This window comes from Suricata suricatta, chromosome 1, assembly GCF_006229205.1.
Source record: "Suricata suricatta isolate VVHF042 chromosome 1, meerkat_22Aug2017_6uvM2_HiC, whole genome shotgun sequence".
Lineage (NCBI taxonomy): Eukaryota > Metazoa > Chordata > Mammalia > Carnivora > Herpestidae > Suricata > Suricata suricatta.
In genome coordinates this window covers 165677966-165694631 of record NC_043700.1, presented here as the reverse complement: position 1 = coordinate 165694631, position 16666 = coordinate 165677966, and the positions used below count along the sequence as shown (strand labels likewise).

The window sequence follows — 16666 nt, the reverse complement described above, 5'->3', positions numbered from 1 at the left end:
TTATTTTCAAAACCTATGTCCTTTAGTGAAGAGGAATATTTACTGGGATAAACGCTCAAGGAAAGATATAGATGGAAAAAATCTCAACTCTGATCATTAAATTAAAAATTGCTTTAGTCTTTTTAAAGTTAAGAGAGAGGTTCAAAGCACTCAGTCCTAAACCTAGGCTCGACGAAATAACACCTTTTATTACATGCTTTTCTTTTTTTGCTTTGAGGGGCTCAATTAAGGCAGTGAAACATGCATTAGTCCCAAAGCAGCTAATGAGTTTAGAGTGCAAACAGCTCATATCCTTTCCTGATGAGACTGAACTTCAGGTCAAGATTGATGAGACTTATGTTCTCCTTGCCCCTCAAGGTGAGAAGGGAAACAAATAGCTGCTTTCCTGAAAGATGCCAGGTCGTTTTTATTGACGCTCAGGGGTCATCTTGCAGTTCCTTAAATTAACTGTGACACCCCCATCAGTTCCCAAACCACTGGGATTTCATTGTGTTACTAAAATATAGTTACTATGGCTCCAGACATAATCGGCCCTGGGCTCATTCTAAGGGTGTTAGAAGTGGACTTGTACACCTAATTTGAGACTGTGATTTTACCATGTGGACCTCTAAATACATATTTAAAATCGCCTACATTACGGAAAAGAAAATAGGTGGTGTTATGCATATTTAATTGGACTGTCAACGACATTATGAATACTCCTTAGGAAAACTTAAAATCTAAAACTTCATGAACAACCCTGTACTCCTCTTTATGTTTTCTTGCAGGATAGGTCTTTTATACTATGTTTTCCAAAGATTACTGTAATGCTTTTGAAGCCAAAGAAGTAATTAATGTACTTAATCACATTAAGACACAAGAAAAGCAATGCTATAATCAACATAAAACAAAGAAAATCTGAACCTACCTCAATATTTTTCCTGGCTTGGTTTGCGCTTTTCTCATGCTGGATTGGAATTAGAGGCAAACCTCCGATTTTGGGATTTTTGGTTATAGAACGTTTTCGTTCCTTTCCAGCTGGTGGCAATATATCATTTTCATGCTGTGGAAACATAAATTCTTACTGTTGGTATGTTATTTTATTATATAGATCATATTATACAGTTACTTGGCTCCTTTTCCATATTTCCAAATCAAACGACCTACTTTCCATGAGAATGCCATTTCTAATTATGATGTCGACTCTGGTAGCAGCATCGCTTATAACTCTTAAGTGAACAGAGCTTTGAGGTCTCCATTCAATTTCTAAGTTTCAAATACATGGCTTCTGTACTATCAAAAAAAGGAAAATATTTGAGGAAACTGGAAAATCTCTTTGTGGGAGAAAATAATACACTTGTCTATTTTTTTTAAATTTATTTTTGAGAGAGAGAGAGCGCAAGCAGGGGAGGGGCAGAGAGAGAGGAGACACAGAATCTGAAGATAGGCTCCAGGCTCTGAGCTATCTGTCAGTACAGAGCCTGATGCGGGGCTCGAACCCACAAACTGTGAGATTATGACCTGAGCCGAAGTTGGATGCTTAACCGACTCAGCCACCCAGGGGCCCTGCACACTTGTCTATTTTCCTAGACCCTGTAATCTAAGTTACTATGCATGTACTTACTCCCTCCACCGAAGACAACTTTAGTATAAAAATAATTTGACCTTATAGACCTCAAATCAACGTAAGGCATGGCCATCAAAAATCAGCCTCATTTTATGACTTTTTGAAAAATGTTACTTTTTCATCTAATTTAATTACAAAGAAATTACCTTGCACACAGACATTTATACTGAAAATCACTGTAAAACAGAGTATGGCACATATGTTCTCAAATTATTGACTACATATTCTACATATCCTGACAGAGAAATCTATAAGCAATTATAGATATGACTGGAGAAAGATTAATTTTGCATTGGAAAGAAATATCTGTAGGTAAAAATATAAGCTCTTGAATGATAAATCCTTCAGATATGTATATACAGGAAAATATTTAAAGAATTTTTCTACTCATTAGGGTAGATTAACTTTACAGAAGTTGGCAAAAGTAAATTGATTTCCAGACAACAATCTTTGAAAGAAATACAGAATACCAATTATAAAATAAGCTTTAGGGATTTTCTGAAGAAAGGAAAACTTTCGGTAAACTTTCTAGCTAAAGCCTATTCTTTTTTTCCCCTCTAGTCTTAAGATTCAATATTGCTGATGTTCATTTAAATTCCTATTTTAGGGTATTTTATAGCAAAGGATTCAACAAATATTTGCTGTGGACCCATATATAAGGATGAGACTATGTTGAGGGACATGTGCCAGACTGTGTCTTATCAGTGTATATACTCTCACAACATATATATCTACATATAAATAAAATCTCATTTAATTTTCAATGTTCCTACAGTGTAGATCTTTATTATGAGACTGAGTGCATATGTCAGATCTACCCTTGAATTTTAGTGAATTATTTACTTTGGCTCAGCAAATCTAAAATGGTAGATTATAAAATATTTCAGAAAGAAAGTTATAAGCTTGATAATGCTATTTTTATGTCACAGCCTAAACTTGGTAAAAATAATTTTGATATTACATAATTGGGATGTTCCCAACATGTAAAGCTCAAAGAAAACTGGCTGGAAAGGAATTCACTAACCCTATGGATTAGGCTTACACTTTATATAGTGCCTGTGTTAAATGACAGAGAAATTTAAGAGCAAACACAGTTTCGAATACATATTTCTTTTTCTGACATGATATACAGTGTTGTGTGTACTGGCTAATTATTTCTTAACAGATGGATCCAAGAGGTATTTTCCCAACAGTACAAAACATTGTATCTGAGTAATATATTCTGACACTCACAGTTTTCTATAAATGACCTTCAAAGTTCTACTTCATGGATCACATAGCTGAGGATCATACGTTCATTATTATAACAGTGATCACACCCCAAAATCTTCAGTTCTATCTCCCACTCTCTATTTTTTTCCCATTCTGGCTTATTTCACTCAGCATAATGTCCTCCAAAGTCATCCACGTTGTCACAAATGACAAGACTTCTTTCTTGTTTAAGGGCGAATAATATCTGAATGTGTATGGGGGGAGGTGTACACACACACACAAACACACACACACTTTATCCATTCATCCTTGGTTAGTTCTTGGCAACTGTGAATAATGCTGCAATGAGCATGAGGTAAGCCTGTCTCTCACTCTTTCTGACCCTGACCTCTTACAATTTAATTGTTTCATTCACTTCTTTAGACTCCTGAAGACATCCAAATATATTTTCTACTTTTCTACTATCTCTACCATCATTCTACTTCCCACTTCTTTCATAGCCTGTCTTAGATCTCACAGTCAATAAGGATACTCACCTCCTTATAAATGTCTCCATGTCCTGTGCTGCTCTTCCTTTCATCATCCCTCCCTGGCAAGGCCTCTGAACTGGTTAAACCCACTTCTCCTTGCTTCATGATTACCTCCCAAGGGATGAAGAACGAGAAAGATGTTCCCCCTATAGATTCATCTCACTTCAAATTTAACCTTAAGTTTCAAGTAAGCAGTCAGCATTAAGCTGAAGTTCTACTTTCGTCACTCTCTGAAGATTATTTCCCACCTTCCCTCCGCCACTACACTTCCAATGTCCCTCCCTAATTCACTGATGGTCAGCTCACAGATTTAAAAAATTACTAGTAATCATTAAAGAATTTGATTTTTCCACCAGGAAATATACCACCTTCCCTACATCTTGGAGCCACATAAGCGAGGCTCCCTTCTAAGTATTTACTCTGATTACAAAGAACTTTTCTTCACTCCTAAGTGCTCAGTGGGCTATACTATCTGGTCAATAATAAAGTGTGACTCTGTTGTACAATGATTTTTTTTCAGCAATGATGAACAAATGTGTACTTGTTCACATTGCTTCATATCCACTCAGGCCTCTGCAGGTTTAATAATCACTTTCCTCTTCTATCACTTTTTTTTTCTAATTACTGAATTGGAAGCTTATGCTAATGGAGCATAAGTGCAAAGTAAATACTCTCCCATCTTAAAGACAAATAAATTGAAACCCCAAAACCTACTTTGACCTCTTCTTTCTCTCTAGTCACAGAGCTTTATTTATTTGCATAGGATAGTCCTTAATTTTCTATGCCATCATCTGGTTTTCCTCCTTCTTAACCCTTCTCCTTTTGTTTGCTGTTTTTTTTCCCTCTTCTGCCCAACCTTTAAAATTTGGAATGCCCAAGGGCATATTCCTCTGTCCTTTTAGCTTTCTTTCTCTCCCTACCCTGTGTGTGCCCTCCTTTCTTTTTATATCTCCCTATCCCACCCGAATCCAGGGCATTCAATGCAAACTAAGTGCAGACTCCCCCCAAATTTCTGCTTCAGTCCTTCCTCCCTCCCTTCCTTCATGTAATCTTTACACCCAAAGTGGGGCTTGAACTCATGAACCCAAGACGAAGAGTTACATATATTTCCAACTAAGCCAGCCAGCGCCCCTTCTAACCTGCTATTCAGCATATTTACTTGGATGTCTAACAGGTATCTCAAATTTCATGTGGCTAAAACAGAACTTTCCATTTTCTTCTGCATCTCTGATCTTATCACTTTCATTTGCCAGTTGCCCAAGGCTAAAAAAAATTAACCAGGACTCTTCCTTGGTTGCTATTCCTTCTCTCAAAGCACTGTAGCCAATCCATCTCCAAGTTTTACCGGCTCCACCTTTGATGTCTGACTAGGTCCCGACACCACCTACTCAGAGCTGTCATCTCCCACACAGCTGTTGTTTCTCCTTCCATCTTGGACCCCAACAGTGTGCCCTCAGCAAAGCAAACTAAATTATCATTGTTTCAGGTAATATAAATCAGATAAAATCTTTCTCTCATTCCTCAAATTCACAAACTAGGACTATATGATCCGCTATTGCTTCCTCATCTTTTACATCTTTCTTCACACAGCCCTTCCTGATGTTCACGGAACAAACATTATGCCACATCTCAGGACCCTGTGCTTGTGGCTGTCCTGGCCTGCTCTCCCCAGTCCTGCATGCTTGCTCCCTAAATTCAGACAGGTCCCAGCTGTTTAGAAAGGCATTTTCCTGAGTACTTATGCTAGTTAGTGCCCTTCCTTTCCTCAGTCACACCTTCTTCTTTCTGTTGCTTATTATTTTATCACACTAATATCTCTCTGAAATTCTATTTATGTTCTCTCCTGTCGTACTTTAGAAATACTAACTGAGCATGTATTCTGTAAGTGGCATTGGGTTCTATGGTGCAAGGATACATCTAGAGCCTTTCTTGTCATGGAGTTTACACAGTACTTTCTAATTAATGCCACAGCTGAGGTAAAGAATGCTAAGGGTTCCTATAGCTTGAGGTCTGATTGGTCTGAAGATCAGGGACAGTTTCTCTGAGAATGTGACACATAAACTGAAACCTAAAGGACTTCTGAAGTAGGAGTGAAGATGGGGATGGTTATTGTAAAAGTATTCTGCACACCAGTAAGAACCCATTGTAAGAAGCACTTAACTGTTGGTGTGTGTGTGTGTGTATGTGTGTGTGTCCGCGCGTGCGCGCACGCTAACATATGCATAACATTTGCTAGTTTTCTGCCTCCATACAAAGGTGAGACATTAAATCCAAGAAGGCCTTTCTGTTTATCTTAATCCTAAACGGTGGAAAGAAAACAGGAAACGTAATTGGGCTGAATCCCTAAGGCCAGGACCAGGAAGGACAGCTGAGGCAGGGGAATAAGCTGTCCACAGGAGCAACCTCTGCTTTCTGGCTATTTATATCTTGATTTTCAACCACAGAGTCTAGTGACTTCAATCATAATAACAAATCAGACTAGTTGTGCCACAGACATTGTAACAGTTTTGACTTTATGGTTCCAATTTCACTAAAACACTTCAACTCTAGTTTACCTTTTTTTAAAGGACAACTATCTGAATTTCTAAAAAGTCACAAATAAGAGGAAAAGTCTCTAAAAAGTTAGGTCTTTTTCTGCCTATGTGTTTTCAGGTAGTAACCACAGTGTCAGACTGTGGTTTATTAACCACTGGAAAGGTTAATAAATTAAATGAACAGAGAAAATGGTTTTCAAAACAAGTAAGGGCCAGATTTGGGGGTGAATTAACTTCCCACTTATAAGTGAAACAGGGAAGTGCATCCTCAGTAATCAAGAGTGGCAACTTAATCGTTACCAGTGAATTTCAATGCTCCTGTGGAAAGCATTACTGGGAATTCAGCCAGACAAGGTAGGGGGTAAAAAAAAAAACAACAATCCTATTAATGAGACTATTAACCCTTCCCACAAAGATGGAGTCCTCCTCTAGAGAGGAGACTCCATGGGGAATAGGTATTAACCTCTGGCACTCCTGGGTTTAAACTACTAAACTTAATGTATGGTGCTGAGCAAATGATGGACTCTTCATTTCTCTCATTTCTTTATCTATAAGCAATGCTATGCATGGCTTGTTATAAAGAATACAAACATTAGCTCTTCTGAAGTATCCAGAACACAATAAGGAAAGTTCACTCCTGTCCTTGTTTCTGGAAAGGCTAGAATGGAGGGGGTGGGGAGTAGGTGGCCACAGGGAGAACAAGGTGGAAAAGGCATAATTTTCTAAATAAAGATGAATGTGGTACTCTGGTAAACAGGCTCTTTGTTCTTATACTACCGTCTTGAAGCAAGGCACCTCTCCTAAGGTAAGGATTTGCTGGAGTGCCAAAAAAGAAGCCTCAAGAAAGAGAGTAAGCTCTCTCTTAAAGGTAAGGAATCAATCTGGATTCTCATATACTAAAAAAAAAAGAAAAAAACATATGAGGGGCACCTGGGTGGCTCAGTTGTTTAAGCGTTTGACTTTGGCTCATGTCACAATCTCACTGTTCATGAGTTCGAGCCCCACAGTGGGCTCTGTGCTGACAGCTCAGAGACTGCAGCTTGCTTCAGATTCTGTATCTCCCTCTCTTTCTGTCCCCCCCTCACTCATGCTCTGTCTCTCCTTCAAAATAATATTAAAAACAACTTAAAAAACATATGGATGAGAAAATAAAAGTATACACATAAAACTCTTACTAAAAATGCTTAGGAAATCCCACTAACATTTCCTATAAGCAGCTGCTCTACTTGGCTGAAGAGCAGAGACAGATTTCGTACCTGGGCAATGAAGACACTGGCCATCCACTCAGTCTGAGTTTGTAAGCTATCACAACAAATGTGCCTGTAAAACAAGGTTTATAAAATACATAATTCAAAAAGGCAGCAGACTGTTCTCCAGTGTATTTGTTTGGCTATTAAATGATCAGAAACCTCTTAGGGTTTCTCCTGATTCATGACTTAATGCAATCAAAGTGGGAGTATTTCAGTATAAGTTGCTTTAGGCTTCTGTTAAATGTGCAGTATCAAAATAATAGTATAAATATGCTAGTTTAAACAAAACACAGCTACAGGCTTTGGTAACTGCTGAAGGATGATCAGCAATATTTCTGGAAAGGCAGAAAGGTCACTGTCATTTACTTTTTCATGTACGTGATGTTAAACACATCTTTTCCCCCAGAAACTGAGCCTAATAAGAAAAATAAGTGCACATTTTCTTAAGAGCATACTTTTTAAAAAGGCTTGGACAGTCTCCATCATTAGGATTATAAACATTTAATACCCACAAGACTCATGAAAAATGAACCAAATGAAAAACTACTACTGCATGTCCAATAACACCAACTCAGTTACCTTTTATTGAAAACCTACATAAAACTGAGATCTTGCCCTCAAGGTTCACACATTCTATTAGAAGAGCTGGGCAAGTAAACAAATAAATTATAGCACAGTGAGAAAAAGATAAAGTATCATTGATACAAATACAGAAAGAACACACTTGGGGATGCGGTAAAGGTTTCTTATAAAAGGAAAATTTTCTAAGCGATGGACATATCAATGTAATTATATACTTTTTATATTCCTGTATGAAAATAATTTGGAAAAAATGTCAAAATGAAATCTGTAAAAACATTTCATACTTCCTTTAAAGGTTCTCATAAAGATTTTGTCCCTTTCCATTAACATGTCCCCAAAATATTGTCCTCTCAATAATATGCACCCATGTGTTCAAGATACTGCAGAAGAAATAAGTCATGATTAGAGGTGAGAATTATCTTATCAGACTTTTGGGGCATTTGAGCTATAATCTGAAAGAATGACAGTTGTGTCTGCCACACCGGCAGGAAGGGATGGAAGTGGGAGGTAAGGCAGTGGCATATGGTATGAAGAAGGCCCAGGAAGGGGACTACATACGCTACACATGTAGAGATGAAGGAGAAAAGAATATGTGGTGAATCAAAGACAAATTACTGCCTCATCAGAAAGTAAAAAGGGAGAGATGAAGCTCATGGAACGCCCTGCCAACGATCCTGCACCTTATTCTTTAGATACACAGGATTCACAGAAGAACTTTAATGCAAGAAAGAAACACAATACGTTTTAGAAAGCCTCCCTGGTAGTTGGGTAGAGAATATTCTAGAAAGCAAAAATAAAATTAGGATAACTGGAATAAACCATGCAGATGAAGGAAGGCATGGCCTGACAGGGGAGATAATTAAGACGCACACAGAGTCTGGCTTATTAATCAGACACAGCTAGGGCTGAAGCTGGAGACGTCCAGTACAGTCTCTAGGGAAACTGGCTAGGTCCTGTGACATCAATGGAAAAAAGTAGATATATGGAAAGAAATGGTTTGAGGCCAAGATTTTTGTTTTTATCCTCAGTTTTGGCTAGTTCTTATCTTTATATTCCACACTCATATAATAACTAGGAAGAAATCAGATATATTTTCCCTTAAGAGGCACTGGCAGGCAGGACGCAGGGAATTGAAATGGACCTATAACTTGAAGTAAATCTATTTTCTTCTTCTTAGACTAAAAATACTTAAAAAAAATTAACTTCACTTAAGTTTGTGAAACATTTCCTGTCTGTAGATCTACCTGCCAATAACATTTAGTAAAATTATCAATGTATGAAATCTAAAAACTTCTAGCAGTTAACTTACCAGTGATGTTTTTCGGAATATGCTGTCAATCCCCAACTAAATCACATGGGAAGAAGCACACATACACATACATATTAATAAAGATCAACTGTACAAAACTAAAGCAGAATTAGATGTTACGAAGGTGATATTTAATGGTGGCAATGTGTAATATAGAGCAGATACCCATGAGTGATGATTCAATGGGTATGACTGACCTAGAGGTGAATGACAAATGAGGGATTTGGCTACAAATTTAAATATGCTGAAGGGAGAGAGAAGGAAGGAGTCTGATATGATGTTATGGGAACGTGGGGAAATCTCTCAGAAAACACTCTTGGCTGAAGAAAGAAGATGTCTCGGAAAATGGCCAAAATAAGAGGATCTATACATTGTCCTACTGAATTATGGGAAACTAAGGAAAAATGTCAACTGTAACACAGGTGTATACTCTGGGTTTAGAATTAAGCATGTGAGAAAATCTTTAGTAACAGAATCTCAAACTAAGCATGTACCAGTTCATTAAAATGTGTCATAAGAAAAGCATTCCTGCAAACGTAATTAGTTATTCAAATTAAACTGTGATAGGAAGTACTGGCATAAACCAAACGCTGGCATGACTCAAACGTTGAAGAGGAAGACACTTATAAGAGGGATCCACTTCCTCTCGGCCACGTATGTGCCGTGCATTTACTACCAAATTTGGCAAAATGGAAAGGGCAAACTACACAGCCGGGCATCAAGAGGCTGTTTTCCTGAGTGTGGAGTTGCCTGGAACATTCCGTATGTCCCCAGGCTGGGAGACTGATCAAGGAATAGAATGTGGAAAAAACCCATGTGTTTTTCAGTAGACAGGGCCTTCTGGGGATTTCCTGCTGTATGCAGCAGAAATGCAATCACCAAGGGGTTTGACTGCAGTGGAAACATCAGGCTTCTTTATCTGCCCACATGATTTCCCTTGATCTGCAACAGGCCGCCTGCCATGTCTGTGACAGCTCAAAGATTTTGTCTAAAGCTTAACTTCTAAAAAGCTTAAGGCCTCTGATCTCCAAATCCTTAAATAGACAAATATTCCTATAGCTCTTACTTTTCAAAAACCCTTCCCTTTCAAATTTTACCTTGTTGGAGGCTTCATTTTCTTTTTCACTCCAAGATAAAACTTCATTGAACTGAGGGAAAACATTTTCTCATATTTGCTACTCTGTAAGGAAAACAAAATAATTTGTAATTAAATGGATTTTAGAAGTATCTTTATATTTTCCTAGAGTATTAATGCCTGGATTTAGAATAGTTTAGTCTCTCCCATGTTTTATGGATGTAATACCAAGTTTTTAGTGAATGAAAATTGTTCTGATTGTTATAAATTTAAATAGAAAATTTGGGTTATATAGTACATTTATAGAAGTGTGTATATGTATACACAAAACAATTTTTTATTCAGATATCTGTCAGAACTGATAATTTTTCAATTTTTTGTGTGTTTTAAAAAGACAGTATTATGCAGTATATGATATAAGTCCATCAGGGTTACCTGGGACATGTCCTGTATTCGTATAACTAAGGCAACTACTTTCATGTAAAGTTTTGCCACCAAATGTATTATGACTTTCTGTTTATTCTGGATTTAAGAATGGTGGAAAACATACTGTGAACCTTGATGGGTACATATTGAACTATCTCAAGTACCCATACCAATACAACTTTTCACAAACAATTCATAAAGGTTGACTATTAAAAATAATTTACATTTTGCTTTGGATCAATTATTCTCCATGTACATCCTGACATACTTATTATCTGTAACTAATATTTTTTAAAAATCCTGAATACAGACCATCAATACTTCTATAAAACCACACCCATTTTATTACTGATCCTTGGATAACCTGCAATAGATTTCATAAAGATGACAGTCATGGAAATAATTAACACATGTTTTCCCCATATCTTAAAAATTCTGAAGGAAATCTCTTATTTCAAACTGTTAGGCATAGAGCACTCATAGCTAATAGTAAGGGGTTTGGGATCATTGAAACCTGGTTGCAAATCTGGCTTGCTACTTAGTTTGTGACCTCACATTACTTTTCTCTACTCTTCTTGTTTGTAAAGATGGACAATAAAAATATTGAGTATCTCATGAGGTTATTATTAAGATTAAGTGACTATGGGAAGGGTTACTGTGAAATAGTATTCTATAGATTAAATGAGACAAATGTCTATAAAGTGTTTAGTCCAGTAATCATCATAAAAAATGGTGTGATAAATTACAGTTGCTGTTATTATGAACTTAGAACATATTGCTTCAGAGACATAGCAATACAGACAGACTGTAAGAATTCTAACAGTACACAAAAGCCATTTAGTAAATACTGGCTAAAATTTAATACAAAGTACATTTAGCTGAAATTAGTACTAAGTTCTATACAAGTTAAAATATTACTATGAAGTATTCATGAAAGCAGTCAAATTTGAAAAGTAAAGGATGGAAAATATGTTTATAAAATTAAAAATTGCCTTCCATAGAGATAACAGGTTAGGAGAATACAGAGGAAACATAAAGGAAAAGTAAGCAAGAAGATATTAGGAATAATGTTTGGCTAGTGATAAGGCCTGCAATTTACAATGATGAATTTGCTCTTAGTTACTATGATCAATATTTGCTATTATAATCATGGTAGATAATTTAAAAAATATATTTTTTGGGGTATTTTTTTCCCTTATGGCTAGATTTCTAGAAATGAAATCACTGGGTCAAAGGTTAGGAACATGAGTAAGATTCTGGCTAAACTGATAGGGTAATTTACTTCAAATTAAACATACACTTCTATGTACCTTCATTAGCAATTTTCACTTCTGATTTGGTCAATTTATGTATTTGTTTTAATTAGTTCCCTCTTTATAAAAGAACAGCTGCCTTATCTTTTTAAATGAAATATTCTACACAAATTCTTTTCAATAATTTTGCTCTCTTTACTATTATTTTTATGAAGTATACTGTATTCTTTTGAACTTGAACTATGCCTCTTCAACTTAAAAGCTGACAAATACTAAATTGCCTGGCCATGCAATGAATGGTTGGTATTTTTAAAGTTAATTCTTTTGTCAATCTAGAATATATCTTTTATATATAGTATAGATAAAAATTTAAATTAAAAAAAAATTAATTATCCCAGCCCAATAAACAAATCTTTCTTTAGACATGCATTTATGGTGGGATATTTATAAATAATAATTCTTAATACACAATTAAGCCTTTTACCTGACTTTATGGTACCACTGCTATCTCTGTTCATTTTTATGCCAGGATCTTTTCATCTAAGCTATTTTAGTTTTGCAGATGATGACAGTTGAGTGCAATACACTATAAAACTATTTTGTTTTTTATATAACAAATTGTTTACAAGAATTCTTATCTGTTTATACTTTGAGGTGATTATCATCATTTTTGTCAAGTTCTAAAAATAATTCCTTTGGAATTTTGAAAACAATTACATTAAATCTATAGATAAATATTAGACTTTATATACATTTTATTTGTATCAGTGAAATTCTGTAGTTTCCTTCATAAACACTCGACTTCTTGTTAAGGTCGTTTTCTGTTAGTTTATGTATTTTGTCTTTTAATTCTAAGGATTGATTTTGGGTTACTGATTTTGTAGTGTGCCACTTCACTGGACGTTAAGGTGTAACACTGCAGTCTAATAAAGAACAGTGAGCTAGCTTTCTAAAGCAATAGATGTTTCATGTAGGAAAGAATCAAAGCAAAAAGAATTTATGAATATAGTTGTGGAGCCTCCTGGCCACCTCTGTCAGAGATTACATTGGATTGCAGCTGAGGTGAATGTCCCTCCTCATAGTTGAGAGACTCCTGTTCCCTTGGATTTAGTCCCAATGGACCCGGGCAGATAGCCTGAGAGGCAACAGCGCCAGCAGTATGGGGAAAGATGGGAGGTGCACAGCTGATCAACATTTGCTATTATCATCTGCTGAAGCAGTAGTCTTTGTTTAAACAGGATATCAGTAGGCTCAAAACTGCCTACATTTTGCAGGATTTTTGGCAATAGAGAGTCTGAAAGTCATACAACTGATTCTCAAGCCACTCCTGACATGCAAGCTCATTACTCTATATCACTGATGACAGAATTTGTGCGGAAATCAACAATGGTGCAAAGACACTTTTTTAGTTTGTCTTTAAATTAAATAGACAAAGTGGGACTGTACGGATACTAATGGAAAGTTCTATAAAAAGAAATCTCATTTGGCAAGATTACTGTTGGTTTATTACAATTCTCTTTTTTGGTATGTGTATTTTCTGGAGAATTTCTTCAAAAAGTTCAATATACTAGACTATAAGGAAGTCTCTAATGTGTTACTTCAGGCACTATAATTCAAAAGAAAGTTTTTAACTAAGCCAATTAAATTAGTGTGCTTAAAAAATTATTCTTGCACTGAAAGGAGTTTGCTTATTAGTGCATGAAACTTTTAATAACCCCCCCCCACTTACCCACTTGGTTTTTTTCCACACCATTAACAGTATAATGGTAATATTCTTTGAAACTTTTTACCTTTTATGTAAATCAAGTCTGAAAACATTTTAATTAACATTTTCTGTGCAGAGAAAACTCTCAAAACAAAATATATCTTCCCCTGTGTATTACCCTAATTTGTTGTTAATGAGCATTCATAAATTATCTCTAATTAACACATAGTCTTTTTAAATACACTTTTCAATTTGTAATTTCTACTTCCCTCTCAGTAAATCATTTTCTAAGTATTTACAAGCATACACATATTAATGACAAAACTGTCAAAACCAGAGCCAAATGTTTATTCAAATAATTTAGGGGATTTGCACTATTGCTTATTTACTGTAAAATAATTTGAAATGTTAACATCGACAATGACTCAACCATCAATATTAAAAGGGACAGACCAACAACGTGAAAAAATAACCTGCCACAGAAAATCATGTGTTGAAAATCATGATAGTTTAAGGAAAACCGTAAGTCGGGTCCCCTCTGCTTGCCTGAATGTGCAAATTAAAAGTATCAATTGTATTAATTTATTCTAACAGATGTACAAACACATCTTTTAAGCACAGTAATTATGCTTTCATAACTTGAGGTCACTGTTATAAAAACAAAATGTGTCAGTGTCCTTAAAGTTCAGTGTCTTTCTGACAAATAGTGTATCTCACTAAATGTAGAATCTAAAAAAGCCAAAATCGTAGCATAAAGTAGAATGGTTGTTACCAGGGGCTGGGGGAAATGCAGAGACAGTAGTCAAAGGGTATAAAATTTCAGTTATGAAGAATGAATGTTCTGAAGATCTAATACATGGCGTGGTGACTATAGGTAATAATCCTGTACCATGTACTTGAAATTTGCTGAGAGAGTACATCTTAAATGTTCTCACCATACACACACAGCCAGCAGATAACTGTGTGAGGTAATGGATATGTTAATTAGCTTGATTACAGTAATCACTGTATCAATCACCATGTACAACATAAATAGACATAATTTTTGTCCATTATAAAAGCCTGAAAAAAATTCTGTCAGCAAAACCAAGCTAAAATAATGCAAAATTTTTATTTGTTTGGTAAGTTCCCTTACATGGAGGCTTTGAAGTTAGACACTTGGGAATGCATTCTGACTCTGTTGCTTACTGGTTATGTGATCTTGGGTAAGTTACATAATACATTAGTAGGCTTCATTTCCTTATCTCTAAAGTGGGAATAATTACAATACTAATTTCATGTTATTATAACGATAAAATTAGATAATCCAAGTGAAATGTACAAAACTCTGCTTTTTATAAAGCACCTGAATGTTACTGCCATTATGACTGCAATGCTATTAGTATTAATGATGACCAGTTGTTTCTAGCAATGTTCCATTGCTACACATTTTTAAATACCCTAAGCAGACAACCATCTACGAAAGTGACACTTAACCAAAGAGTTATGTCATAAGGGCAAGGATTAAGGAAGTCAGTCTAATGAAGATCAAAGTGGGTGACCCATTAAAAAAAAAAAAAAAGACAATTTAATCAGAATCAATTCTAGATGGCTAGAATAATAAGCTGTGAAGTCCTGAATTTACTTTCATGAACACAAATCTAAAGTGCATGAATCTTAAAATCTGCGGTCTTCAGTTCGCATAACCCCAAATTCTTCTGTGCCTTACTTCTGCAAACTCCGCTCTCTTCCCCTACTAGAAAAATTGAAGAATGATAATAAATAATAACCATTTGATACCCACACAGACTCCCTGCTGGGTCTATGAGATGGAATAACAAGATGGGAGAGTTCAAGTATGGTATATATTATAGTTCTCTGAACAGAGGGGTGAAGGCAGCCTCCCTGCCTGGACAGTCCACTGTCCTAATCAAAGGAGGAATGCTACTCAGATTAATTTATGCCCACATGGAGGTCTCCCTGCTGGAAGAACACACAGGGAAAGCGGTCAAAGCATGTGGGGAGCTCAACAGAAGCCATAATAAAGTAAGATCACAGAGCTTTGGAAAGCTGCCTAAGAATTCTTTCTTCGTAACTATTTACAGATGTTACTAGTCTGGTCTGTCTTTATACAACACATCACAGTGAATCACCACACTCTTAAAGCATGCAAGTGATGTTTACCCAAGGTAATTTTATAATTCAATTAAAAAAAGTGTCTTTAGATACTGCTGCCATTCTACATTTAAAAGAATTGCATAGGTGTTATTTGAATCTCAAGGAAGTAGAGATGTTACTATATACATATTTATAACCACCACTGGATAGAGAATATTTATTTCTATCACTTTAGAAAGATCCCTACTGACTCCATCATCTTGCTTTTGCAAAAACCTTTCTCCACAGCTCACGCAGACACTATCTGACTTCTATCATCATGAATGGTTTTACCTGTTCTTAGACTTCTTGTGGACAGACTCATATGGTACTATTTTGTATCAAGCTGCTTTTGCTAAACAAGGATTTAAAGATTCATCTGTGTTGTTACATTCATTACTATTCATTCATTTTTACTGCTGAATAATATTCTATTAGATAAATATATCATTTTTTTTACTGATGATGGAACATTTGCAATGTTTCCAGGTTTGAGGTTTTAGGAGTAAAGCTGCTTATGAACATTCTTGAACAAGTGCTTTTGTGAACATGATACCTAGGAATCAAGTGGCTGGATCATGGGGTAGACTTATGAACATTTTTAAAAGGTCCAAATAGTTATACATAGTAATTGTGTGATCTTACCATTCCACTAGCAATTTATGACCATTTTAGTTAATCAACATCCTTAGTCATACCAATGGTTGAAAACAATATTGGGTGGTTTTCATTTGCATGCCCTTGGTGACTGTTAGGTTGAGCACTTTTAGTTCAATGGTTTATTGACCATTCCTACATGTTCTTTCATGTAGTATCTATTCAGCACTTTACCACAATTCTTATTGGATCTTTTTATTTTTGATTCGGAGTCTTTACATTCTGGAAATGAGTCCTTTCTCAGATGTATGTACTATGAATGTATTTTTCTTTGTCTGGGATTTGCCTATTAATATTCTTAGTGAAGTCTTTGATGAGCATGCTCTCTCGCTCTCTCTCTCTCTACATACATATATATATATATATATATATATATATATATATATATATA

The 16666-nt window shown here is 35.7% G+C and overlaps 1 protein-coding gene across 2 annotated transcripts in view; it reads right to left on the bottom strand.

The window, feature by feature from the left end:
• Positions 1-16666, bottom strand: part of ARAP2 (ArfGAP with RhoGAP domain, ankyrin repeat and PH domain 2) — a 188381-nt gene that overhangs the window by 21472 nt on the left and 150243 nt on the right. For both annotated transcript variants that reach the window (XM_029947657.1, XM_029947648.1), the window contains exons 28-31: positions 10121-10203; positions 9024-9059; positions 7139-7202; positions 908-1042 (exon numbers count right to left, since the gene is read on the bottom strand). In XM_029947657.1, the coding sequence (XP_029803517.1) occupies positions 908-1042; positions 7139-7202; positions 9024-9059; positions 10121-10203 (318 nt within the window). The remainder of the gene's footprint in view (positions 1-907; positions 1043-7138; positions 7203-9023; positions 9060-10120; positions 10204-16666) is intronic.